This window comes from Rhinolophus ferrumequinum, chromosome 15 (genome assembly GCF_004115265.2).
Source record: "Rhinolophus ferrumequinum isolate MPI-CBG mRhiFer1 chromosome 15, mRhiFer1_v1.p, whole genome shotgun sequence".
Lineage (NCBI taxonomy): Eukaryota > Metazoa > Chordata > Mammalia > Chiroptera > Rhinolophidae > Rhinolophus > Rhinolophus ferrumequinum.
Window position 1 is genome coordinate 13033489 of NC_046298.1, and position 21521 is coordinate 13055009.

The following is a 21521-nucleotide window of genomic DNA, read 5'->3' on the forward strand; positions in this document are numbered from 1 at the left end:
TTTTCAACTTATAGTTGAAACTTTTTTCAAACAGTCTTTCTTAAAAAGAGACATTATGATCTTTGATGCTGTAGCCCAGAGGAAATTATTTCACATGTACGCTTCTGGAATTCGACTTACAAGGAAACAGATGGAGTATTTGTATATTCCTCCTACAAGCCTCTCAGTGCATTGATATTCGTGCACCAAAATCTTTGTCTTAAAGGAAACGTGTTGTCCACTTTAACTAAACTCCTTCTCTGAGCTTCCAGCAATTATATACACAATCACAGGCAACCTTTTATAATATTTAACTCTGTGTTTTCCAAACTAGAACATTCAAACGTTAGATATTCCTTCTTTTTGGGAACTGTATCTAAAGTCACACTTGCCACAAAATCTGAAAACAATTACTGAGCACCAGAGGTATGTTCTATATAGTCTTAGGTAATCTTAAATGCTGGGAATGCAGAGTTAGGTTCTAAGGATGGGGGAGGTGGTGGAACAATGCAAACAAAACCTGCTATTCTGAAATAAAAACACCAAAGGGCGTGTGTGTGTGTGTGTGTGTGTGTGTGTGTGTGTGTGTGTTGCATTTTTTAGAATATAAGAGGCTGTCACACATTTACTCCTCTTGTATATTATTGGTCAATCTTTGATTCTCTTCGATAAACCATCCTTCTCTACAAAGTCAATGAAAACACATCTTTGTCCTTCACCAAGCCATTTTGAACTCGTCCAAATGAAACCCAAAGCTATATTTCAAAGGAGAGAGAGTATCAGCATAGAAACAGAAATTATACATTAATTCTGCAGGAATGCAATACGTTGTAATCGGGGGGGAATTCCCGATCCTAGCTGGTCTGCTCAAACTGGTTGAGTATCATTGGGAATAAGTATTGGCTTTTGCTTCTATCTAAACCCATCCCAAAGCACCCGACTGCAACACAAGGCGTTAGATGTTGAGAGGTCTCTGTGTTTCTTGATCTTCCTGTTCACCACGCACGTTCAAAGACCTTGGTTTCTCTAAAAATACCTGTACATCCCTTTGAACTCTAGCTATGGTCAGAACTGCCAGCTCCCTCTGGTCTTAAACATTGTTTGTCCAAAGGTGTAAGTAAAGTGACAGTCACATTACATTTAGCTTACTCAAGTATATTTAATTGTTCTATGGGTGGGAAGATTATTTTTAGTAATCATAAAACAATTAATGTGACCACAACACTTACTCAACCAACTTTACCTCCCACAGGAGATTCCAAGCAGGGAAATAAATAATTGTTAAGTCCGTGTGTGCAAGCAGCCAGCTGTCATGCTCCCTAGGATATGAGGATTTAATCATCAGAGAAACTGGAGAGCATTTGTTGGGAATACTATGTATAAATACTGAGCAGATTAGAATATTGATCTTTTAGATATTTAAAATTAAGTTTTGTCATCATCATCATTATTTAGCTTAGACTAAACACCACAGTGAGGTTCGGAGGTGGGTGGGGGTATTTTAGATTTGAGGTGGGTGTCTCTCTCCCTGTATTTTTTCCTCAAAAATTACAGAAATCTATGCCCTTCACTGTGTAAAGAAAATAGAAATTAGATGAAGAGTGCATTGGGAGGTATCCCCACAGGTAAGAAAAGCACTCTCTGGCTCCCGCCCAAATCCTTCTGTCTATTGACTTCCTGCCTAACGTCTCCAAAGGAGAACTGCTGTTCTTCCTCCAGGAGGCTTAGAAGAGACTCCACATGTTACAGAAGAAGCTACCATCCTCTTCCCGCATGACTGGAGACCGGCTTCATAAGAGGGCCTGAACTGGGGTATTCTGTGACTTTTAAAAGTGAGTCATCCATGTGATGGGTACAGAGATACCATCACTTTGGGCCAGCACTTAGAGAGGTTCTTGAGCTCCAGGATGTAACTGTCTCAGGCAATGGATGCAGCCAGTTTCCCACCTCTTCATGTCACTGCTACCTTTCAACTCCAAATCCAGGTGTTTTAATAGGAACTAGTGTCTCGGAATTAATATTACTGAAGTACTTATCTATCTATATATATCACTTATATATCATGAATTCTGACATGTGTTCTATGTTGTCACACAGTTTTGATTGTCCACATTGATCTCTTTTGAGGATTTATCATACACAACATTGTACCTTCTACACCTAGAACATGAGTTATCAGAGTGTAGATGCTGACTAAATATAGATTAACCTGAATTACAAAGACAGTCTCACTTATTAGATCCTAGCATTGCTATCTACCTGAATTATTTGAATATTTCTTCTCAAAGGTCTGAACTAAAAGAAAAAATTTTGGCTAATACCCTTGGTAGTAGAAATGATAATCTATGCCATACTGATTTTTTTAAAAAAAAGACCCTGTGTGTTTGCAATTTATCATTTTGACTCAGGACGCATAAAAATGACTCAATTTCATGAAGGCGTTCCATGAAGACTCCATGTATTATCTTAATTTTTCTGAAAGAGAACCATTCATTACATGGATTTTCTTTTCCCCCAAGGAGTATTTTTTCTGTAGCTTAGTTTTACAGGTTCCACTGAGACAAATGTTATTTGTATCCAATGAAGAAAGATGGTCTGAGTTTCAAGAAAAAGGTCAATGAATTAAGTTAGTTTATTTTTAAGCAAGCCATTTTTCATACCTTTACTTGCCTGGAGCAAAGTTTAGACTGTCCTGCAACTTCACTATGGTTTCTCTAGATAATTAAGCATTTATTATTCACTTGCCTTGCATTTCATTTACACATTCCATCTTCAATCACTTAGGATGGACTGCAACTGTTTTCTCACTAGTGTCCTCAAATTAGTGCTTTTTAAATAAATGCCACATTTCTCCCTGTCTGTGCCGAAAATGTTAAGCAAACATACGGTACTGGGGTTGGTAGGAAAGGTGGGGGGGTGGGGCAAAGAAAGAAAGAAAACATTTATAGAATACAAACAAACTATTTTTAGTCTTTTGAAGCTATTCACAAAAATGACAATTTATTTTGCAATTACTACTACATTATATCGTTTCTGACACCAAAATGCCTCCTATGTCCCTGTATAGCAGAGATGTGGGCCTGCTTCCAAGTTCTATAAGTCCCTTTATAAACCAATGACAGCCGCAGGCATGAGTTATACTGCTTGGAAGTCAAGTTGGGGGGTGTTGAAAAAGAAGAATGTTGAAAAATCAGAGCTGGAAATCAAATAGACTCACTTTGGATCTTTCTTCAAACATCTTGGGTAAGCAATGTATCAATTCTGACCGTCTGTTCTCTCTCTCATCAGTAAAACTTAGAAGACACTAGTATTTATCTCAAAAAATTGTGAGGAATAAATTAAATTAAATTTCATAATGCATGCAATCCCGTTCGCACAATGCCAAAAGCATAATGTGTCCAGTCAATGAGGTTGTTGTTTTTTATATTCTTGTTGTTTTAATTCTTCCCATTGTTGTTATAGTTTGACAGGGGATTTGATTTAAAGATGGGGACGGCAGTTTCCCCTTACCTTCTCGGAAAGACAGTTCTGTCATTTGCAAAATGGAGACAGAAATTCTTCCCTCCACGGTTTGGTTTAGTGTTCTGTCAAACCAAGAGGACTGTAGAAACACAGTGATATTTTCCTTTTGTTTGTTGTAGTTATTATTATTACTATTACAGTGACCTCTGGAAGAAGATGTATTAATAACCATCCCTTCCTTGTGTAGTGACCTTGGAACTTCTCTATCTCAACATGTGATCTAGAACTAAATCTGGGCAAGAGTGTGTCACCGTCTCATGGCTCATTTCTGCAAGTACAAGAATAGCATTGTGTTGGCTAGACATGTCAGACATAGTATGAGAGTTGGGAATGGCAAAAAGTTTAGTCCTAAGTGAATCTCAACCACAACAACAATAAAAATCACATCCGAGGCTAAAGTGGTATTCTTCCCACCAGAGAAACAATTAGGAAGAATATAAACTAGAAACTGAGGCGCATTCCCTAGTGGGCTCATCACACATCTTCCCTGTGAGTCATGGCAAGCTTTTCTCTTCCTCTATATAATTCATTCTTCACTTCCTCCCTCTCCTATCCTTCCTTTGCTTCTTTTTTCTTTTTTTCCCTTCTTGCTTTCCAACCTAAAACACATATTGAAGGACTTCTAGGTGTCAAACACTCTGCCCAGAATAGGAATACAAAATTAACAAATTAGACAAGCCCTATTCTTTCATGGACTATATACATTCTACTATGAGAACTGACTTTAAAAATATAAAAAGTGACTATATAAGGTAATTATTGATTATAATCTTTGAGAAGAAAATGAACAGGACAAATGGCAAATCTCTCTACAGTCTTAAACTTATACCTGAAACAAGATAAGTGTTCTCTCTGACATAGAGAAACTGATGTGTTATGGCAACAGAAAATAATTCTATAAGGTTAGAATGTAACAAGTAGAACTTATATGTTCGAAAGTCTGGAGTTGTGTACTTAGCATTCATGTGACGATAAAACAAGACACATAAAGGATTTCTTATCTCCTATGCTCTGGCATCCCTTACTGCAAATATTTCCTAGCTCATTCTTTGAGATCAGCATTACCTTAGTTCTAAAACCGGACAATGACATTCCAAAAAAGAAAACAGGCTAATTTCTCTCATGAACATGGATGCAAAAATCCTCAACAAAATATTAGCAAATTGAATCCAAAAAAGGATAAGAAGAGTTAGATATTATAACCAAATTTATTTATCCCAGGTATGCAAAGCTGGTCCAACATTCAAAAACCAATTAATGTAATACATCATAGCAACAGATTAAAAAAGAAAAATCACATGACCATTTCACTAGATGAAGAAAAAGCACTTGACAAGATCCAACACCCTTTCAGTATTTAAAGCTCTTAGTAAACTAGGAATGGAAGGGAACTTTCTCAACTTGATAAAGACTATTTACAAAAAACCTATAGTTACCATCATACTTAAAGGTGACAAACATAAAGTGTTCCCACTAAGATCAGGTACAAAACAAGATCTTACATCATAAACCCAGGCTTTACATCTTTCATAAATATGAACTCAAAATCGATCATGGACCTAATTGGAAAACCCAAAACTCTTATCACATCTAGGAAAATCTAGATAACCTTGGGTTTGGTGATGACTTTTAGATATAACACTATCCATAACATTACATAATTAAAAATCGGGAATTGATTAAAATGAAAAGAAATCCTGCTCTGGAAAAGATACTGTATTTCACTGAATGAAAAGACAAGCCACACATTGGGAGTAAATATTTTCAAAAGACATTGTCTGATAAAGAACTGTTATCCAAAATATACAAAGAACTCTTAAAACTAAATGATGAGAAAACAAACATCCCAGTTTAAAAAAAATGTGTCAAAGACCTTAACAGACCTCTCACCAAAGGAGATATGCAGGTGGCAAATAAGCATATGAAAAGATGCTCCCCATCGTATGTTATAAGGGAAATGGAAATTAAAACAGCAATGAGCTACCACTACACACACATTAGAATGGCCAAAATCTGAAACTCTGACAACACCAAATGCAGGTGAGGACATGGAGCAAAAGAAACTCCCATTCGTTACTGTAGGAATGAAAAATGGTACACTGTGGTGTTTTCTTACAGAACTAAATATACTCTTATAATATGATTCAGCAATTTGCACTGCTTGGTGTATACCCAAAGGATTTGGAAACTTATGTCCACATCAAAACCTGCACATGGATGTTAGAGCAGCTTTAGTCATGATTACCAAAACTTGGAAGCCATTAAGACGTCCTACAGTAGGTAAATGGATAAGTAAACAGTGGTACATCCAGACAGTGAAATGGTATTGAGCTCTTAAAAGAAATTGAGCTATCAAGCCATGGAAAGACATGGAGGAAACTTAAATGCATGTTGCTAAGTGAATGAAAACAATCTGAGAAGGCTACATACTCTATGATTTCAATGACTTGACATTCTGGAAAATCAAAACTATGGAGACAATAAAGAGATCCGTAGTAGGCAGGGATTGGTGGGGGATTGGGGTGGGTGGATGAACAGGCAGAGCACAGAGGATTTGGGGGGCAGCTATATGTCATTGGTCATGTGTCCAAAGCTATATAGGGTACAACATTAAGAATGAACCCTAAGGCAAACTATAAACTTGGAGTGATTATTATATGTCAATGTAGGTTTTTCCTTGGTAAAAAGTGTACCATTCTGGTGAGTGATATTCATAATCGGGGAGGTTACGCATGTTTGGGGACAAAGAATATATGGGAAATCTCTGTACCATCCTTTCCATTTTACTGTAAATCAAATACTAAAAATACTGTCTTAAAAATGTCTTTGACTTAAAGAGGAATCATCTTTCATAATTATTACCCAAATACAAACTTCAATATCCTGTTTTGTGGTATTTTTTTAAATTTATTGGGGTGACAATTGTTAGTAAAGTTACATAGATTTCAAGTGTACAATTCTGTATCACATCATCTATAAATCCCATTGTGGGTTCACCACCCAGAGTCAGTTCTCCTTCCATCACCATATATTTGATCCCCCTTACCCTCATCTCCCACCCCCCACCCCCCTTACCCTCTGGTAACCACTAAACTATTGTCTGTGTCTATGAGTTTTTGTTTCTCATTTGTTTGTCTTGTTCTTTTGTTGTTTTTGGTTTATATTCCACATATCAGTGAAATCATATGGTTCTCTGCTTTTTCTATCTGACTTATTTCGCTTAGCATCATACTCTCAAGATCCATCCATGTTGTCACAAATGTTCCTATATTAATATCCTGGTTTTTGAAAAAGAAAAACAAATGAACTGGGGGATGCTCCCACCTCAGTAATAACGTATATTGGTGTTCAGCCAATATTTGCAGACTGAGTTATGCTGTGTGTCAGGGACAGACCAACCACGTAGAGGGTCAACTCGTCAGGCAGTCTATCAGAAGCATATGAGTCCTATGGTAATGAGGCTATGCTTTTCATTCATGAAATTTTCTTTATTTTGCTAGAATTTAAATTCCTTGGAGATGGAAGGAGAACTGACTCTGGGTGGTGAGCACACAATGTGATATATAGATGATGTATTATAGAAATGTACACTTGAAACCTATGTAATTTTACTAACTATTGTCACCCCAATAAATTTCATTACAAAAAAAAATTCCTAGGTCAAACTTAGTGGACATTCTCAAAGTTTTTTATATATAGCCTTCAATTTTTTTCAATAAGTATACCTATTAACACTTGTAGTATCAGATTTTGACTGAGTAATTCACCAAGCACGTGCTAACCCTGCATTTTATTGTTTTAAACACATTCACTGATTTGAGAGGGCAAACGTTATTTTCTTTTTTGTTTTTTCCACATGTTGTGGCAGCCACAGAGGCCCACTACGTGGATATCTCTTCAAGAACGAACTTGCCTTAGAGTACGTTAGCTGGCACCTTGCACTTGAAGCATCGTTTTAATTTTTTTTTTAAATTATAGTTGATATTCAATAATATTTTAAATTAGTATCAAGTGTACAGCAGTGTGGTTAGACATTTATATTATTTATGCAGTGATCCCCCCCAATTAGTCTAGTACCCACCAGGCACTAGTACCCACCAGGCACTAGTACCCACCAGGCACTATACAGTTGTTGTTACATTACTGACTATATTCCCTAGGCTATACTCTACGTCCATGTGAATATTATGTAACTACCAATGTGTACTTCTTAAATCATCACTTGAAGCATCTTTTAGGGTTGGTTTTAGGAGTCAAGCTGAGGCCTTACTTTTCCCAGTCACATCCAATCCAATGACCTAGCATGTTGGATTGTATGGAAGCCTGATCAATTATGTGCAATGCGGGACTCCTCAAAAAAAAAACAAAAAAACAACTTTGCTCTGAAGACCCCCATGGATTTGACCAAGATGCTGTTAAATATGCATTGCTGCCTTATCCTGATTCCTGTCCTCTTAACTTGCAGGAGTATCAGACCTTCATTACAGGACAGTGGGCTTCCGGCCTAATTCTGTTTCATGCCTGTTATGGTCTGAATGTTTGTGTCTCTCCCAAAATCCAGATGTCGCAATGTAGTCCGAAGTGTGATGGTATTTGGAGGTGGGGCCTTTGGGAGGTAATTAGATCATGAGGGTGGAGCCCTCATAAATATTATTAGTGCCCGTATGAAAAGAGGACAGAGAGCTTGCTCTCTCTTTCCACGAGGATACGAGGTCACCCATCTGAAACCCGGAGGAGGCCCCTCACCAGAACACGACCATGCTGGCACTCTGAGGTCAGACTTTCAGCATCCAGAACTGTGAGAAATCAATTTCTGTTTCTCTGAGCCATCCAGTTTATGGTATTTTGTTATAGCAGCGAGAACTGACTAAGACAGTGCTTCATTTATCTTTCACAGTCACCAACCCCAATAAGCCACTTGTTCTCCTAACTCTGTCTCAGTGTCTGTTTCCCAGGGGACACAACTGATCCACATATTTTGGTAACCAGAAAGTGTATTTATTTTCTGTATACTTACATAATAAAAAAATCCAAATATTCAGTGGTCTTTGTACATTTTTTCTTATGTTTTTCTAATACACGCTGTTAAAAAAGTGTTCTTAACCTGTTTCTGCATAGCACTTATACCCTTCTCCACCACACACACACACACACACACACACACACACACACACTCTCACACACACAGAGTCATGTCTCAAATTTTATTTTTTTTTAAAGAGAAAAGGCCTCACATATAGTCACCATGAGATTCTATAGGAACAACTAACACTGCTTTCATTTGCACACACGCAACTATAATTATTCAGGCAAAAAAATGTTTACACATTACTCACATATATTTATGTTTTAGCTAAAGAACTTAAGCTGACTCTTTACTGATTATCACATTTAGCTTCTTCCAGCATTGTGTCTGCATTAGTTAAAAAACTCAACTTCACTCAAGCAATATTTATTAAGCAACTGCTACCGTGTTTCCCCCAAAATAAGACCTAGCCGGAAAATCAGCTCTAATGCATCTTTTGGAATAAAAATTAATATAAGACCCGATCTTATATTACATTACATTACATCAGACCAGGTCTTATATTATAGTAAAATAAGACTGGGTCTTATATTAATTTTTGCTCCAAAAGATGTATTAGAGCTGATTGTCCGGCTAGGCCTTATTTTTGGGGAAACATGGTACGTACATTCTTCAAGCATCATTTCTCTCCATTACGCTTTCCACAATAGTACCAGAATAAACTGGTGTATAAATTAACTGGTATATAAATCATATAATTTTGTATCTGTCAAATTGGACATGATAAAGCTAAAATGAATGCATGTTGAGACAGACCCTCATTACGCTGAGTTAAAATGTACATACTAAATGTTGCTGACAACATTTAATTAAGCAAATGGCCATGTATATCAATGAGACTTAAAAGTGCCCAAATCCTCTGATTCAGTAGAGGGCTTGTATTATCTATATCTCATGGTAATTTACTATTCTTGAAACATAAATTATTTAAATGACATCACCATGCTTCCTTTTATTTACGTTGAAAATAAAAAGCTGTCTTCCAAAACAGATTCTGAGACACTTGCAAGATGAGATTAGCCTTTGCAACTTGTTCCCGTATATTTAATTCAGTGCCTGGTATAGAGTGAAGGTTGAATGGATATTTACTGGATTAATATCTATATTATATTGGGAACGGTGAACAAAAGATGAACAAATAGTCAAGGAGCAACAGAGAAAATGATTCAACTCCACTTAAAGAACGAACGCATTTTGGTTTATAGAAGCCCTGGCTTCTATAATGATGGCCTATGAAAAGTGAAGTTCAAATATGTCTGACAGTGGCTCTGAAATTAAGGACCTGGGTGTGAGTCCCAATTTTGTGCCCAATTCTGTCACTGTGACTTTGGCCAAGTAATAGGACATCTCCAGACTTTTTCTTTTCCCTTAAAATCCAGAGCTGACTACCTCCTCTGCCACTTCCCCAGAGTCTTCAAGGAGCCCAAATGAGATGAAGTTTATGACAGACTTCCTTCTTTGCTGAGGAAGAATATGTAATGATGTCCCCAATTAATGCATTTTAGAAGAGTTCTTTTCTGTTTTCAAATCTAAATTCAATTTTAAGCCATGACCTATTTATGTATAAATGTACTTTTTCTCACTTTTAAATGCATGAGGATTTTAGTCTTTGAATTAAAGAAAAGCAAAGAGAAGCTTTAAATTTTTCATTTAATTAATAATTGACTTACTGGTAAGACATGGAAATTTATCTCAATAATGCTGAAAATTCATGAATCAAAAAGAAACGATGTGATATGTATATGTAGCTGTACAAGACTGAATTTTTCTACTTGGAAATTTGCAGACAAAACCACCAGATACAAAAGAAAAATACACACAAAAAGTAACGTTATTTATGATCATTTTTAAATGTGTTAGAAAAAAACAACATGGATTATATAAAGTCTAACAAAATGGCTTTACTCTCTTAATGCATTATTAAAATTAAGCAATAAAAAGATTTATCTTCATTTGCAAAGACTGTAATTTTATGAAGTTATGGTTTCTAAAATCTGTACCACCAGACTAACAATATTGGGTAGGTTTAATATTGGTATTATTAATAGTAATAATAACACTAATAATAATATAACATATTGTATATAATAATATATTATAATATCTTTATAAAGAACTCTACTGGGTAGATATCAGTATCTGTTTTACAAATAAGGAATCTAACAGCAGATATCATATCCATCCATTGAATCGTTACTATGTCATGTACTATATGGCTAATATTTATTGTTTCATCTGATGTTGCTTATAGCACAACGAGGTAGGTTCTATACCCACTTTACAGATGTGCACATCGAAACTTAGAAAGAGATATAAATGTTACTTACCAAGCATCACACAGCCAATAAGTAACTGAATTTATTACTAAATCTGATATTTAAGTCTAACTGATATATAAGCACTTTTTCCCCCACAGGATGAAAAATGGTGCCAGGCCTTCCGTTAAACAGGTGATATTCTATGATGGGTCTGCAATTTGTTTTAATCAGTATCAGAATGATTGTTGGGCTTGCCAGGTAACTCACATTGCACAGAAATAACTCATTGAAATATTATTGATACAGGCAGTAAAGTGCTTAACCATAACATTTCATAATCCAAATCCCAAGAAAAGTGTTTCCCTGAAGCAATAACATGGTAAATAGAATTCAAAATTTAGGCCACAAACCTGTTTCAGGCTCAATGGAAAAATAAGGCTGCCCTTCCAAGATACTATAAACCAACTTTGCACTGTTTCCGTAAACTGGGTCATCAGCATCAGTGGCAGTTACATTAGTGACAGATGTACCTAAGGAAAAAAAAAAAAAAGGAGAGCGAGGGTGAGAAAGACAATAATTAACACATTATTCCTTGCCAAGAGCTAAAATTTGCTCAGCATATCATACAGAAAACCATGTGTGGGAATAAGAAAGAAATCTCTTTTAAAATATGGAGATAAACTACTCCATTATAACTTCAACAATATCCAAGTCTTTTAAAAGAAAGAGTACTGGTAGGTTGGAGTGTTATATAAAGATAGCTCTTTTAGAATCTGTATTATTTAAGATTCCTTTATAGTTTTCATTGTAAAGATACCTATCAGACTCACGTGGCTTAGAGAATATTGAAAAGGAAACATACCAAAGAAATATGAAACAAAAGCTTAATAATACAATATAGCATGTGACATTTAAGTTTTGCAAAAGCACAACTGAATGTGTCTTTAAAAAATGGCTGCTTGTAAAACCTGTACAGAAATATCAAAGGAATATTTTATCCACCTTATTTAATTCCTCTGAATATAAAATTAGATTGGAACCAACAATTAATCAGCACATTTAGGTAATTAGGCCCGATGGATAATAGAAGAAAATCCTCTTTTTTTCAGATTAATTTTCTACTGTTTATTCCCTCATTCATTCAGCAGTTAAGCACATACAGCCTGCCTGATACGAAGTATATATACATATCTAATACAAAACCTACATGTAGGAAGCTTACAGTTTGGTGGTGGGAGGGCATAGGAGGGGACACACAGGTATATAGCGAAATTCAGCTGAATGCAATGTCACCAGGTGTGGATCCCTCACTTAGCCAGCACAGACAGGGTGGTCAGGGAGGGCTTTCTGAGGGATGTAACATTGGAGTTAAATTATCAAAGACAGGTAGAGTTCAACCAGGAGAAGGGAAAGGAAGGAATTCTAAGCAATGAGTCACGCGTAAGTGGAGGCAAAATCGTCTAAGAGACTATGGGTAATTCTGGGGACTGCTGAAACTGGGGAGAAATTAGAGAAGTTTAGTGTCCTAACAAGTATCATGTTCCACAAGGGCAGGGTCAGTGTCTTCCTCATCCAGGAAGTGTCAGACATATAATAATTACCGAACATACATTTGCTCATTAAATGAGTAGATGAAGGAATAAATTATTTGATGATTTAATGACGAATGGTAGGTAAGCATCACAGATGAGTTTCCCAGAAAGTAGACTGTGCGAGAGAGATTTCATGCTGAATTTTTACTGGAGAGTGCTCTTCACTCACTATGCGTGAGGAAGTGAAAAGGATAACATCGGGCACAAGAAGCACTTGGGCTGTGATGTCATGACTCTAGCGCTGAGATCGTCACTGAGGGAATGGGGTCAGGCCTTCAGACTCCGGCACTGACCAGTTATTGGATACGGGGACACCCCTGAGAAAGGAGTTGTGGCCTTGGCCTTTGTAGGGCAGCTCTCTTCAACTGTGGGATAAATCAGCTCTGAGCTGTCAATAAAATTCTCAGCAATGGGGGCAAGAGTGTTTTAAACCTGAAGGAAGTCGGGGGTGGATCTCAGCAGCATACCTCGGTGTTTGGTGAAATAAGGTAGAGCTTTTGCAATAGCTTGCCAGTCAAAATCTTTTTGAAGCATTTTGAATTACAGTCACTATACAGGAAGATGTAACAATATTTGTTGAGCAGTTAATAGTCCTGTAAAATTGAAATATCCACTCAGGATGATAATTCAGAGGTTCTACAAAATCTACAGTTAGAAAAAACAAAAACAAACCAAAAAAACCACTGTAGGTTGGATAATACATTCCACCAGATACTGGAAACAATTAAAAAAAAGGGGAGGGGGGCAATTTCACAAGTAACTCACCAACTAGCTGGTAAAAATAAGCACAGGAAAGTACAATATTTTTAGTTATTTGAATATTGTGGGGGATGGAGAAGAATTGGAGAAAAAACCTTCCAGGTGAGAGTAGGGGAGTGAGATAAAAGTTCCAAAAATTTTTTTGGAAGAGAGATGACTGGAAAAGTCAGCCATGAAAGTTAAGATTGATGATGCAAGCTGAGAACAGGATAAGTGGCATTTGAATGACAGGATGGGGAGTGTTGGCTTCATCCTGTAGGAAATAGAGAAGATATTTCATTTAGATCAGTCCTACGTTGTGGGCCTTTCCCTCTATTACTGCTCCCAGATTCCACTGGATGCAAAGACATAGATGATCAGGAGATCGGACTAGTTAGGAGGCTACAGCAGTATTCCAGGTAAGAGGTGACAAAACATTAATACTGGGTAATGACAATGAAAATGGGTGTCAATGCTAAGTTACTTGTTTGGGCCCTTACACGAAGTTTATGTAGGATGTTCAACTGGGGGTAAACTGAGTGAAAGATATACAGGGACTATTTTGGCAGCATTTGTCAAAGCCTAAAATTAGTTAAAAAAAAAGTAAAAGAATGAATTCAAGAGTTCCTGAAAGAATGGATAAGAGTTCAGAGACTAATGAGAAAATGTGAAGTCTTCCATGCAGAAGACCATGCCACCACGATTTTTTGTTTTGCTTTGTTGTGTTGTCTTGTATGTTTACCTTGATTTTTTTTTTTTGAGGAGAAATGTTTCTCCCCATTATGAAGTAACACATTATCAGAAAAAATAAAGTCAAGGTCTGTACTCGGTATGATGTTAACGAGTGTGAGGTCCCAGGTCGTCACTGCCCGGGCACTGGAAAAAGAATTAAACACATAGTCACAAATCCCTGACATCACCCAAACTACCTTCTCGTGGGTGACTCTTAAATAAAGAAATGTCTTCAGAGAGGAAAAAAAAATCAATCTAGTTTCCTAACAATGACAGAATTACTGTGTATATTTGTGGGGGTGGGTGCATTTGGGCAGAGTAGCCCAGGGTTAAGAGTTTGGACGATGGAATAATTTCAACCTATTCTGAAACACTTATCTCTCTGTTTCTTTGGGCGAATCATTTAACCTGTCTTAGCCTTGGATTTCAAATCTACAGTATGTAATAGCATTTGATGAAGGTTAAACAAAATAATATAGGTAGAGGCCTAGCATAGAAATGACCTCACATGCTAAGCCTGTGAGTACTAACTCTGCCCACTTGTTAGAATATAGCCTTGAAAAACAGTTAGGTCCCTGTGGTCCCTTCCAGATCTATGAAAAGCAAAACAGGGATGGTGGCTGAGGACTTTTAAAATCTTCTCAGGCAATTCTGCTGTAAAGCTATAGTTCAGAATGACTATACTGGGCACCAGACTTCTTAAAAATTAACATCACTCTTCTCCATAGACACATTAATTTCTATCGTGATTACTTTGAAGAACTCTCACTCAGATGTGTTTATAAAGTGAAGTATTTTTTAGACCATTCATACTGCATAAAGAGCCAGGAAGATTACTTCTTATTAAATGGAAGTTGGGGAAATTTTCTCGGGAGTTTACTATCACAAGAATGATGACGAGCATCGTAACTATTTTCGGTGATTATGGTAACTTGATGTTATCTTATTATGAGAGACATAGTGTTGTCACATTACCAAACACTGAGGCAGAAGTAGGGAGAGGAATTTCCATCGTTTGCGTGCTCTGTGATTCAGTTTTTTCATACACAAACATGGTAATTTTTATTCTGCAAACTTCAAAGATTTGTGTGAGGATCAAATGGGATAACATAAATGTAGAAAAGTGGCTGAAAAGATAAATTACGAGTCAAACTATCTTGAACCAGAACATCTGGTTTATATTCCATTCCCAACTTTTACTACTTCTGTGTCATTGACCAAGGAATAAAACTTTTCTAAGCTTCAGTTTCTTAATCTGGAAAAAGGAACGTGATAGTAATTGTTACATCCTAGGCTTGTGGGGATAATTTAACGTAATAATTTTTGCAAGGAATAGAGAGAGTTATTAACACAATATTTCCGAGAGCTGACTATCACTATTATTATAGTTATATTATCTATATGTACCTGTGAGACTGAATAATAAACTAATTTTAAGTGGTGATGATGTTGTAATTTATAACTAAGTGTCGCTTTGCATAATCGTTTAATAATAATGTATTTTGTTACTTTTGGGGGGAGGGCAAAAAGACATTCCCAAATGTGACAATATGTGCATGTTCTTTTACAAAAGAAAATATGCGCACACACACACACACACACACACACACACACACAATCTCACATTCTCCCATCCAATCCATCTCCTGTCAGTTTCCGCTCTGGAACAAAATTGCTGTGGGTGCAAAAATAAAATGTGTGTTGATGCAGTAACACAAAGCCAGGCACTGGGCACATCATCAGTGTAAGTTTCTCAATGTTGTTTTGAATGGATGGTATTCAACTGAATGGTTCATCTCCCGGCCCGGGCAAACTCCACACACTTGCCAAGATGAACTACTGGGCTGGTGACTGCAACAGAGCTAAGACAAGCTTTTATCCACATCCTCATCCCGAATATCTCTGCCCGATGCCTGGCTTTTCGGGAAATCCACATCTTTCAGCTTTGGATATCTGGACGTGAAAAGGCAGCACAGCTTTCCCAAGGACGATATTTCTCCTAATCGTGATTCAAGGCTGTTGATGCACCTGTGCGCTGGGATAGATGTGTGTGGAGGTTTTGTGGATGCATTTGTCAAGTGATTACCCAAAGGGGGAAAAATGGATGCTTTGAGGTTAATCGTGCAGCAGAAAAGATTTCTAGTCAAGCTGTGGTATAGGCTTCTCCATGGAAATGCATGCAGAATGAAGACCACAGAGGCAAATTGAAAAGTGTAAACCTTGCAGGATAATGTTTCTTCAAAGCGGCAAGTGCCGGTGTGTGATAAATAGAACCCTGAGTAATAGCCAGAAAATATAACAACAGGATTCTCTGTTTGTGTTTTCATTTGGAACTGTTTTTGTCCCTTTGTCAAGGATACAAGAGACTCATTTAGCTAGTGACTATAAATTTGACACTGTGCCATTTCTCCAAGAAAGCCCCTATTATAATCCAACTTGATGCTGATCCTAATTATAATAATATAGCTGTTGTATTTCCAGCTGTTGTCAACAAAAATGATCCCTGTCACCACAATTCATCCTGCTAGTATCAAGTCAAGTATGAACGCATCAATTCCAAGGTGAATTCTGCTTTTAATGGACCCATTTTTCTGTATTTAGTTTTTTGGTTAAGTGAGATTTGCCAGTGTGCAGTTTGGATTTTAATGAACACAGGGCTGACAGTATCATCTGCCTCTGGTAACACCTGGAAGTCTCCTCCCATTTGCAACAGCACACACACATCGTGCCCTCCCCCACCCATAATGACAGCAAACACTACAAGCAGAATTAACCATCATAATTTTACACTGTAAGGTTAGAGGTTTCAGTTTGCTGACAAAACTAAGATAAAGGTCTTCAAGAAAATAAGATGTTGGGGTTTAGGATAGCGCAGCTCTCTTAGCTGGGCTACACTTTTTTTATGAGCAAGTCAGCACACCAATTCTGCACATTATTCAGAAAGAAAAAATGCTGGTGCTGACACCCCGAGCAGGAAAACAAAGGTTTGGTGCAGCGTGAAAATGTGCATGCTGGAAAAGCTAAAACTCTGATGATGAGAAGAACACAAACCTCATTTGCAAAGAGCCCTCTGCAATACATTTTCAGAGAATAAGCATTCCGGGAGCAGGTGGGGAAGAAAGCAGCGGAACGTATAAAATAGCAGAAAGTCCTGGCCTCTTACAATCATCTTCCAACTTTTTACTTGACCTTCTAGCCACCCTGATCCAAGTTTAGTATGTACAAAACACGGACAGAGTATCTGGAATTATCATCTGAGAATGTCTCACTTAAACATTCGCACATTCTAAAGATCACAGGCAGAGCACGTCACAGCAGCGATGTTACTGCCTTCACTATTTTAATATTAAACTAAATAATACTAAACTAAATAATAAAACTAAACCCTCAGCCCGTCTTCCCTCATCCTCCTTATTAATTTCCGCAAGTATTAGGAGGCGATATAAAAGGTACGGGATACAGGTGTTGTCATGGTAACTCTTTTTGGTTGTTGTTGAATGCCAGAGCAATAATTTCATAGGACCTGTATAACTTGTTGACGTTTAAATTATCGCTCACTAGAAGCTGAAGCATCTGGCCCCACATTTTTTTAACGTGTCATGACAAATCCATTATTTTTTTAGTTTTATGGAACAATGCTCTGAGATACCTCTGTAGCTGACTGCAATGTACTTTCAGGTTTTTTCGGTTTGTTGTGCCCCCTGCCACACTCCCCAGTTACAACAGAGTACAGACCTAATGTGCTTAAGGAAAAAAGGTGAGAAATAAACGCGGGCAGCCAACGCATTTTTCTTCACCTCTCTCTAAATGATACCAGAGTCTGCCAAAGGGCCTCCAGCAGATTCCCCCAGTGGGAAAGATGGCCTAAATCCTACCAGTATTTTTTTCAGTGTTGCTATTTAATTATAGAATTATCCAAATGCTACATATTCAAACCTCCAAGGGATGCCTTAGGGGTCTTTGGAAGATGAGGAGAATTAAACATGGACTAGTAAAAATTACAGCTTGTTTTTTTTTAACCCTGTGCAAGGAGAATTCTACCCCGACCAAGCTCTGGGAGAAATAAACAATGAACTGTGCCATTCACCTGTGAGCAGAAGACAAGGATGCCACTTCCTTCTAGGAAGTTCTACTCCGAATGACTGCTGGTTAACGAGGAAAGTTCTGTCAGGGTGATACTGGGAGAGCAAACCCTCCCCTTTTGTTGGTAATCAATCTTGTAGTTTATAAAAACCAACTGAATGGGAGGCAGAGGTGGCATGTGCCTGCCATTTAACTTCAGAAACCTCTTTTCTACGACACCTAGCACACAGTGAAATCCTATACCATCACGGCCTCTTCCTTGTTCTTTTGCAAAGGCCTAACCGTTGCTCACTGGGTGTTCTCCTCACGTGCCAACTCTCAGCCAATAATGAAATGTGGCTGCCAAACTCTACACGCTCCAAATTGAATGTATAACTGGAACAGGGACAGACTCTTAATGGCAGTCCAGTGAATGGACGGCACCAAAACGGATCCTGTCATTTCTCTGGCTCTATGATTTGGGACATACGCGATGGAAATACAATTCAGTTTCCATATTTTGTTCTGGAGCATTTAGAGGTATAAACAGTTTGGTAACTTTAATGAAACCTCCATACACACTTAACGTGTTGTTTTCAAAATGAGCCTGAAACTTTCTGGGACAATTAAACACTTCAGAAAATGCACTGGAGCACACAGATGTCTTCTACCCACCCGTATATCATTCCAGCGAACATCTGTAATGGGCATCGGGTGAGAGAAATGAGAACTATTGCACGGAAATGTGTCACTGTAAAATCCCAGCCATGTTTACTATGCACAGGAGGAAAGGGCCTTCTGCAGCCCTGACAAACAACACCAGGATGGGGGCCTCCCCACTGCTTTTGCAAACAGATAATGAGGACAATCTCAGACCTGGTTGTGAAAACTAATAAGCTGTCTATCTGTTTTGCAGTTCCATGTGTATAAATAAAACCTTTCAGAATCTGAATGACTTTTATGACACAAAAAGGAAAAAAGCAGGGTGGCTGGATGGCTCAGTTGCTTAGAGCGCAAGCTCTGAACAACAGGGTTGCCGGTTCAATTCCCACGTGGGCCAGTAAGCTACGCCCTCCACAACTAGATTGAAGACAACGAGCTGCTGCTGAGCTGCTGGAGGGGAGGCTGGATGGCTCAGCTGGCTAGAGCGTAAGCTCTCAACAATAAGGTTGCCGGTTCAATTCCCACATGGGATGGTGGGCTGCACCCCCTGCAACTAAGATTGAAAAAAGCAACTGGACTTGGAGCTGAGCTGCGCCCTTCACAACTAGATTGAAGGACAACGACTTAGAGCTGATGGGTCCTGGAGAAACACACTGTTCCCCAATAAAAAATTTAAAAAAAGAAAAGAGTATATTTTCTTTTCTGAGCAAAAGTAGACTTTCTATTCCTAGCAATCCAGCTTTTGCTAATCCCTTACCTATGGAATGAAATCCTGTAAATGCTTAAGAAGTAAACTAGCATCATTTATGCTTTAGATGGGCAGCTGTCTCAATCCTGAACTTACAAAATCGTGCTACCAGTGGCACAGCAGATGCATTCTACATGTACCAGGATCACCACTGGTGCAAGCTTCGTTCATTTTGTTTTATTATTTGGACGCATTCATTCACTCACACAAAGGCTATTGGCATGTGCTGTGTGCTGAGCACCCCGTGAGATATGGCGGGTACAAGAACGGGCAGCAGAGAGTTTCTGTCCTAACAGTATTTGAAGTTTATTTTAATGATGCTTTCACATGGTTTTGCTTTATCACAGGAAACTCTGCAAATCTTTGTTAAATTTATTTCTAGAAGGCACCAGCATGATAGAGTGGAAAACATAGACATGCTACAATTATAACATCAGAAGGTTTTGTTCACATTGTCTTATTAGGACTCTGAGATCCCATTCTACATCAGTGACTTGCCACTCTCACAGTCAAAAGTTTTTGGTTTTTCTTCACCTTTAAGACTCAGTTTCTGAATCTAAAAAAATGGGAATAGTATCACCTACTTCCTATTCTTATCCTGAGGCTTCATAAGGATGACACACAATCCGTGACTCCTGGGTGAAGGGACATTGTGTAGACCCACAGCCCTGCGCTGTCTAGGGTTGGCCACTTTATTTATGCTTGAGGAAGTGTGAACTTGAGGCCAAAATGCATGACCACAAAAACACAACCACTGCAGTAGCTGTTCGTTTTTTAATTCTTTTCGTTTTTATTCTTTTAGAATAAGCTTAATTCTCTAGCTAAAAGCTGGGACTTTAAAAAATGGCAGTCGCATGGTTGTGGCTGTCCTTCCTTCCTTTCTTTTTTCTTTTCCCCAACTTTATTAAGATATAATTGACCAAAAAAAAAAGCTACAATATATTTATAATTATAATATAATATATTGGTGTATAACGTGAAGATTTGATATACTGGGGGTGCCAAAAAATGTATATACATGACTTGTCTTCATCTTTTGCTATTGGTATATATTGATTATTACAATTTTAGTACAGTTTTTTCCTTTCTTAAAATGTGTATGCATTTTTTTGGCACCCTTTGCACATATACATTGTGAAATAATTACCACAATCAAGTTAATTAACATATATCACCGATCAACCTTACCTAGTTTTTTTTCCCCCCTAAATGTGGAAGACGAAATAAGTAACTCTCCTACGGAACTGCAAACTTGGGAAAGAGAAAGACACAGCCATTGGGCTAGTCAGAAGGGAAAGTCCTAGACACAACAGGTTTAATTCGGCCAACATTACAGAGCTATGGCATCCAGAAGATTTTTAAAAAGCAAGTATTCACTAAGCCACCCAAAATACGCCCCCCTGTATGTACCACCATCTATAATGTATCTAAAACGGAGGAAAGTTCGGCTTGTCACCGATTTGGGCCCTTCATTATTTCAATATTTTTTTTTTTTTTTTTGAGCTCCTGCTATGTGTCTATCCTTCTGTGAGGCACCTAGGAAACTTCACAATTAGATGATTCTTACTTTTTTTCTGGGAAAGCAGAAGCAAAGCAATGAACTAATCCATGATGTGATAAAGAGCTGTACCTGAAAGAAAGACACTGAATAACACAGGAAGGGCAGGCAGCTAATCAGCTAAACCAAGGCTTCTGGGAGGAGGGTGCATTGGTATTGAGATTAGATTTAAGAAAAAGTATGCTCTTTAGTCAAAATTCACAGGTGGGTTGCAAATCAGGAAACGCCCCCCCCCCCCCCCCCATGAAAGAGGTTAATCAGTTTGGAGCATTTCTGAGGAAAATGGAAAGTTAGAAAAGGGTTTTAAACATCTCTTTTACACTAATCACCAGAGTTCTTGAATCTTCCCACCTTTTTTTTTTTTTTTTTTTTACCCACACACTTGCTCAAGCAAGTGCATTGCTGTGCTTCCCCAACACATGCCCTTAACTTGTTCGGATCCAGATTAAGATTTAATTGTGTCTAAACTAATTCGTTCCCTCGTTTGAATTCTAAAAATACTGTATTTGTCTATTGGGGTACCTTTTACTTTTACATATAAATTGCAGCACATGCAGATTTTTTTTCCCCTTTCAGACTGAAG

At 37.8% G+C, this 21521-nt stretch overlaps 1 protein-coding gene across 2 annotated transcripts in view; it reads right to left on the bottom strand.

Annotated features, from left to right (window-relative positions):
- CDH8 (cadherin 8) overlaps nucleotides 1-21521 on the bottom strand; it is a 323683-nt gene that overhangs the window by 168093 nt on the left and 134069 nt on the right. For both annotated transcript variants that reach the window (XM_033129667.1, XM_033129668.1), the window contains exon 4: nucleotides 11256-11375. In XM_033129667.1, coding sequence (XP_032985558.1) covers nucleotides 11256-11375 — 120 coding nt within the window. The remainder of the gene's footprint in view (nucleotides 1-11255; nucleotides 11376-21521) is intronic.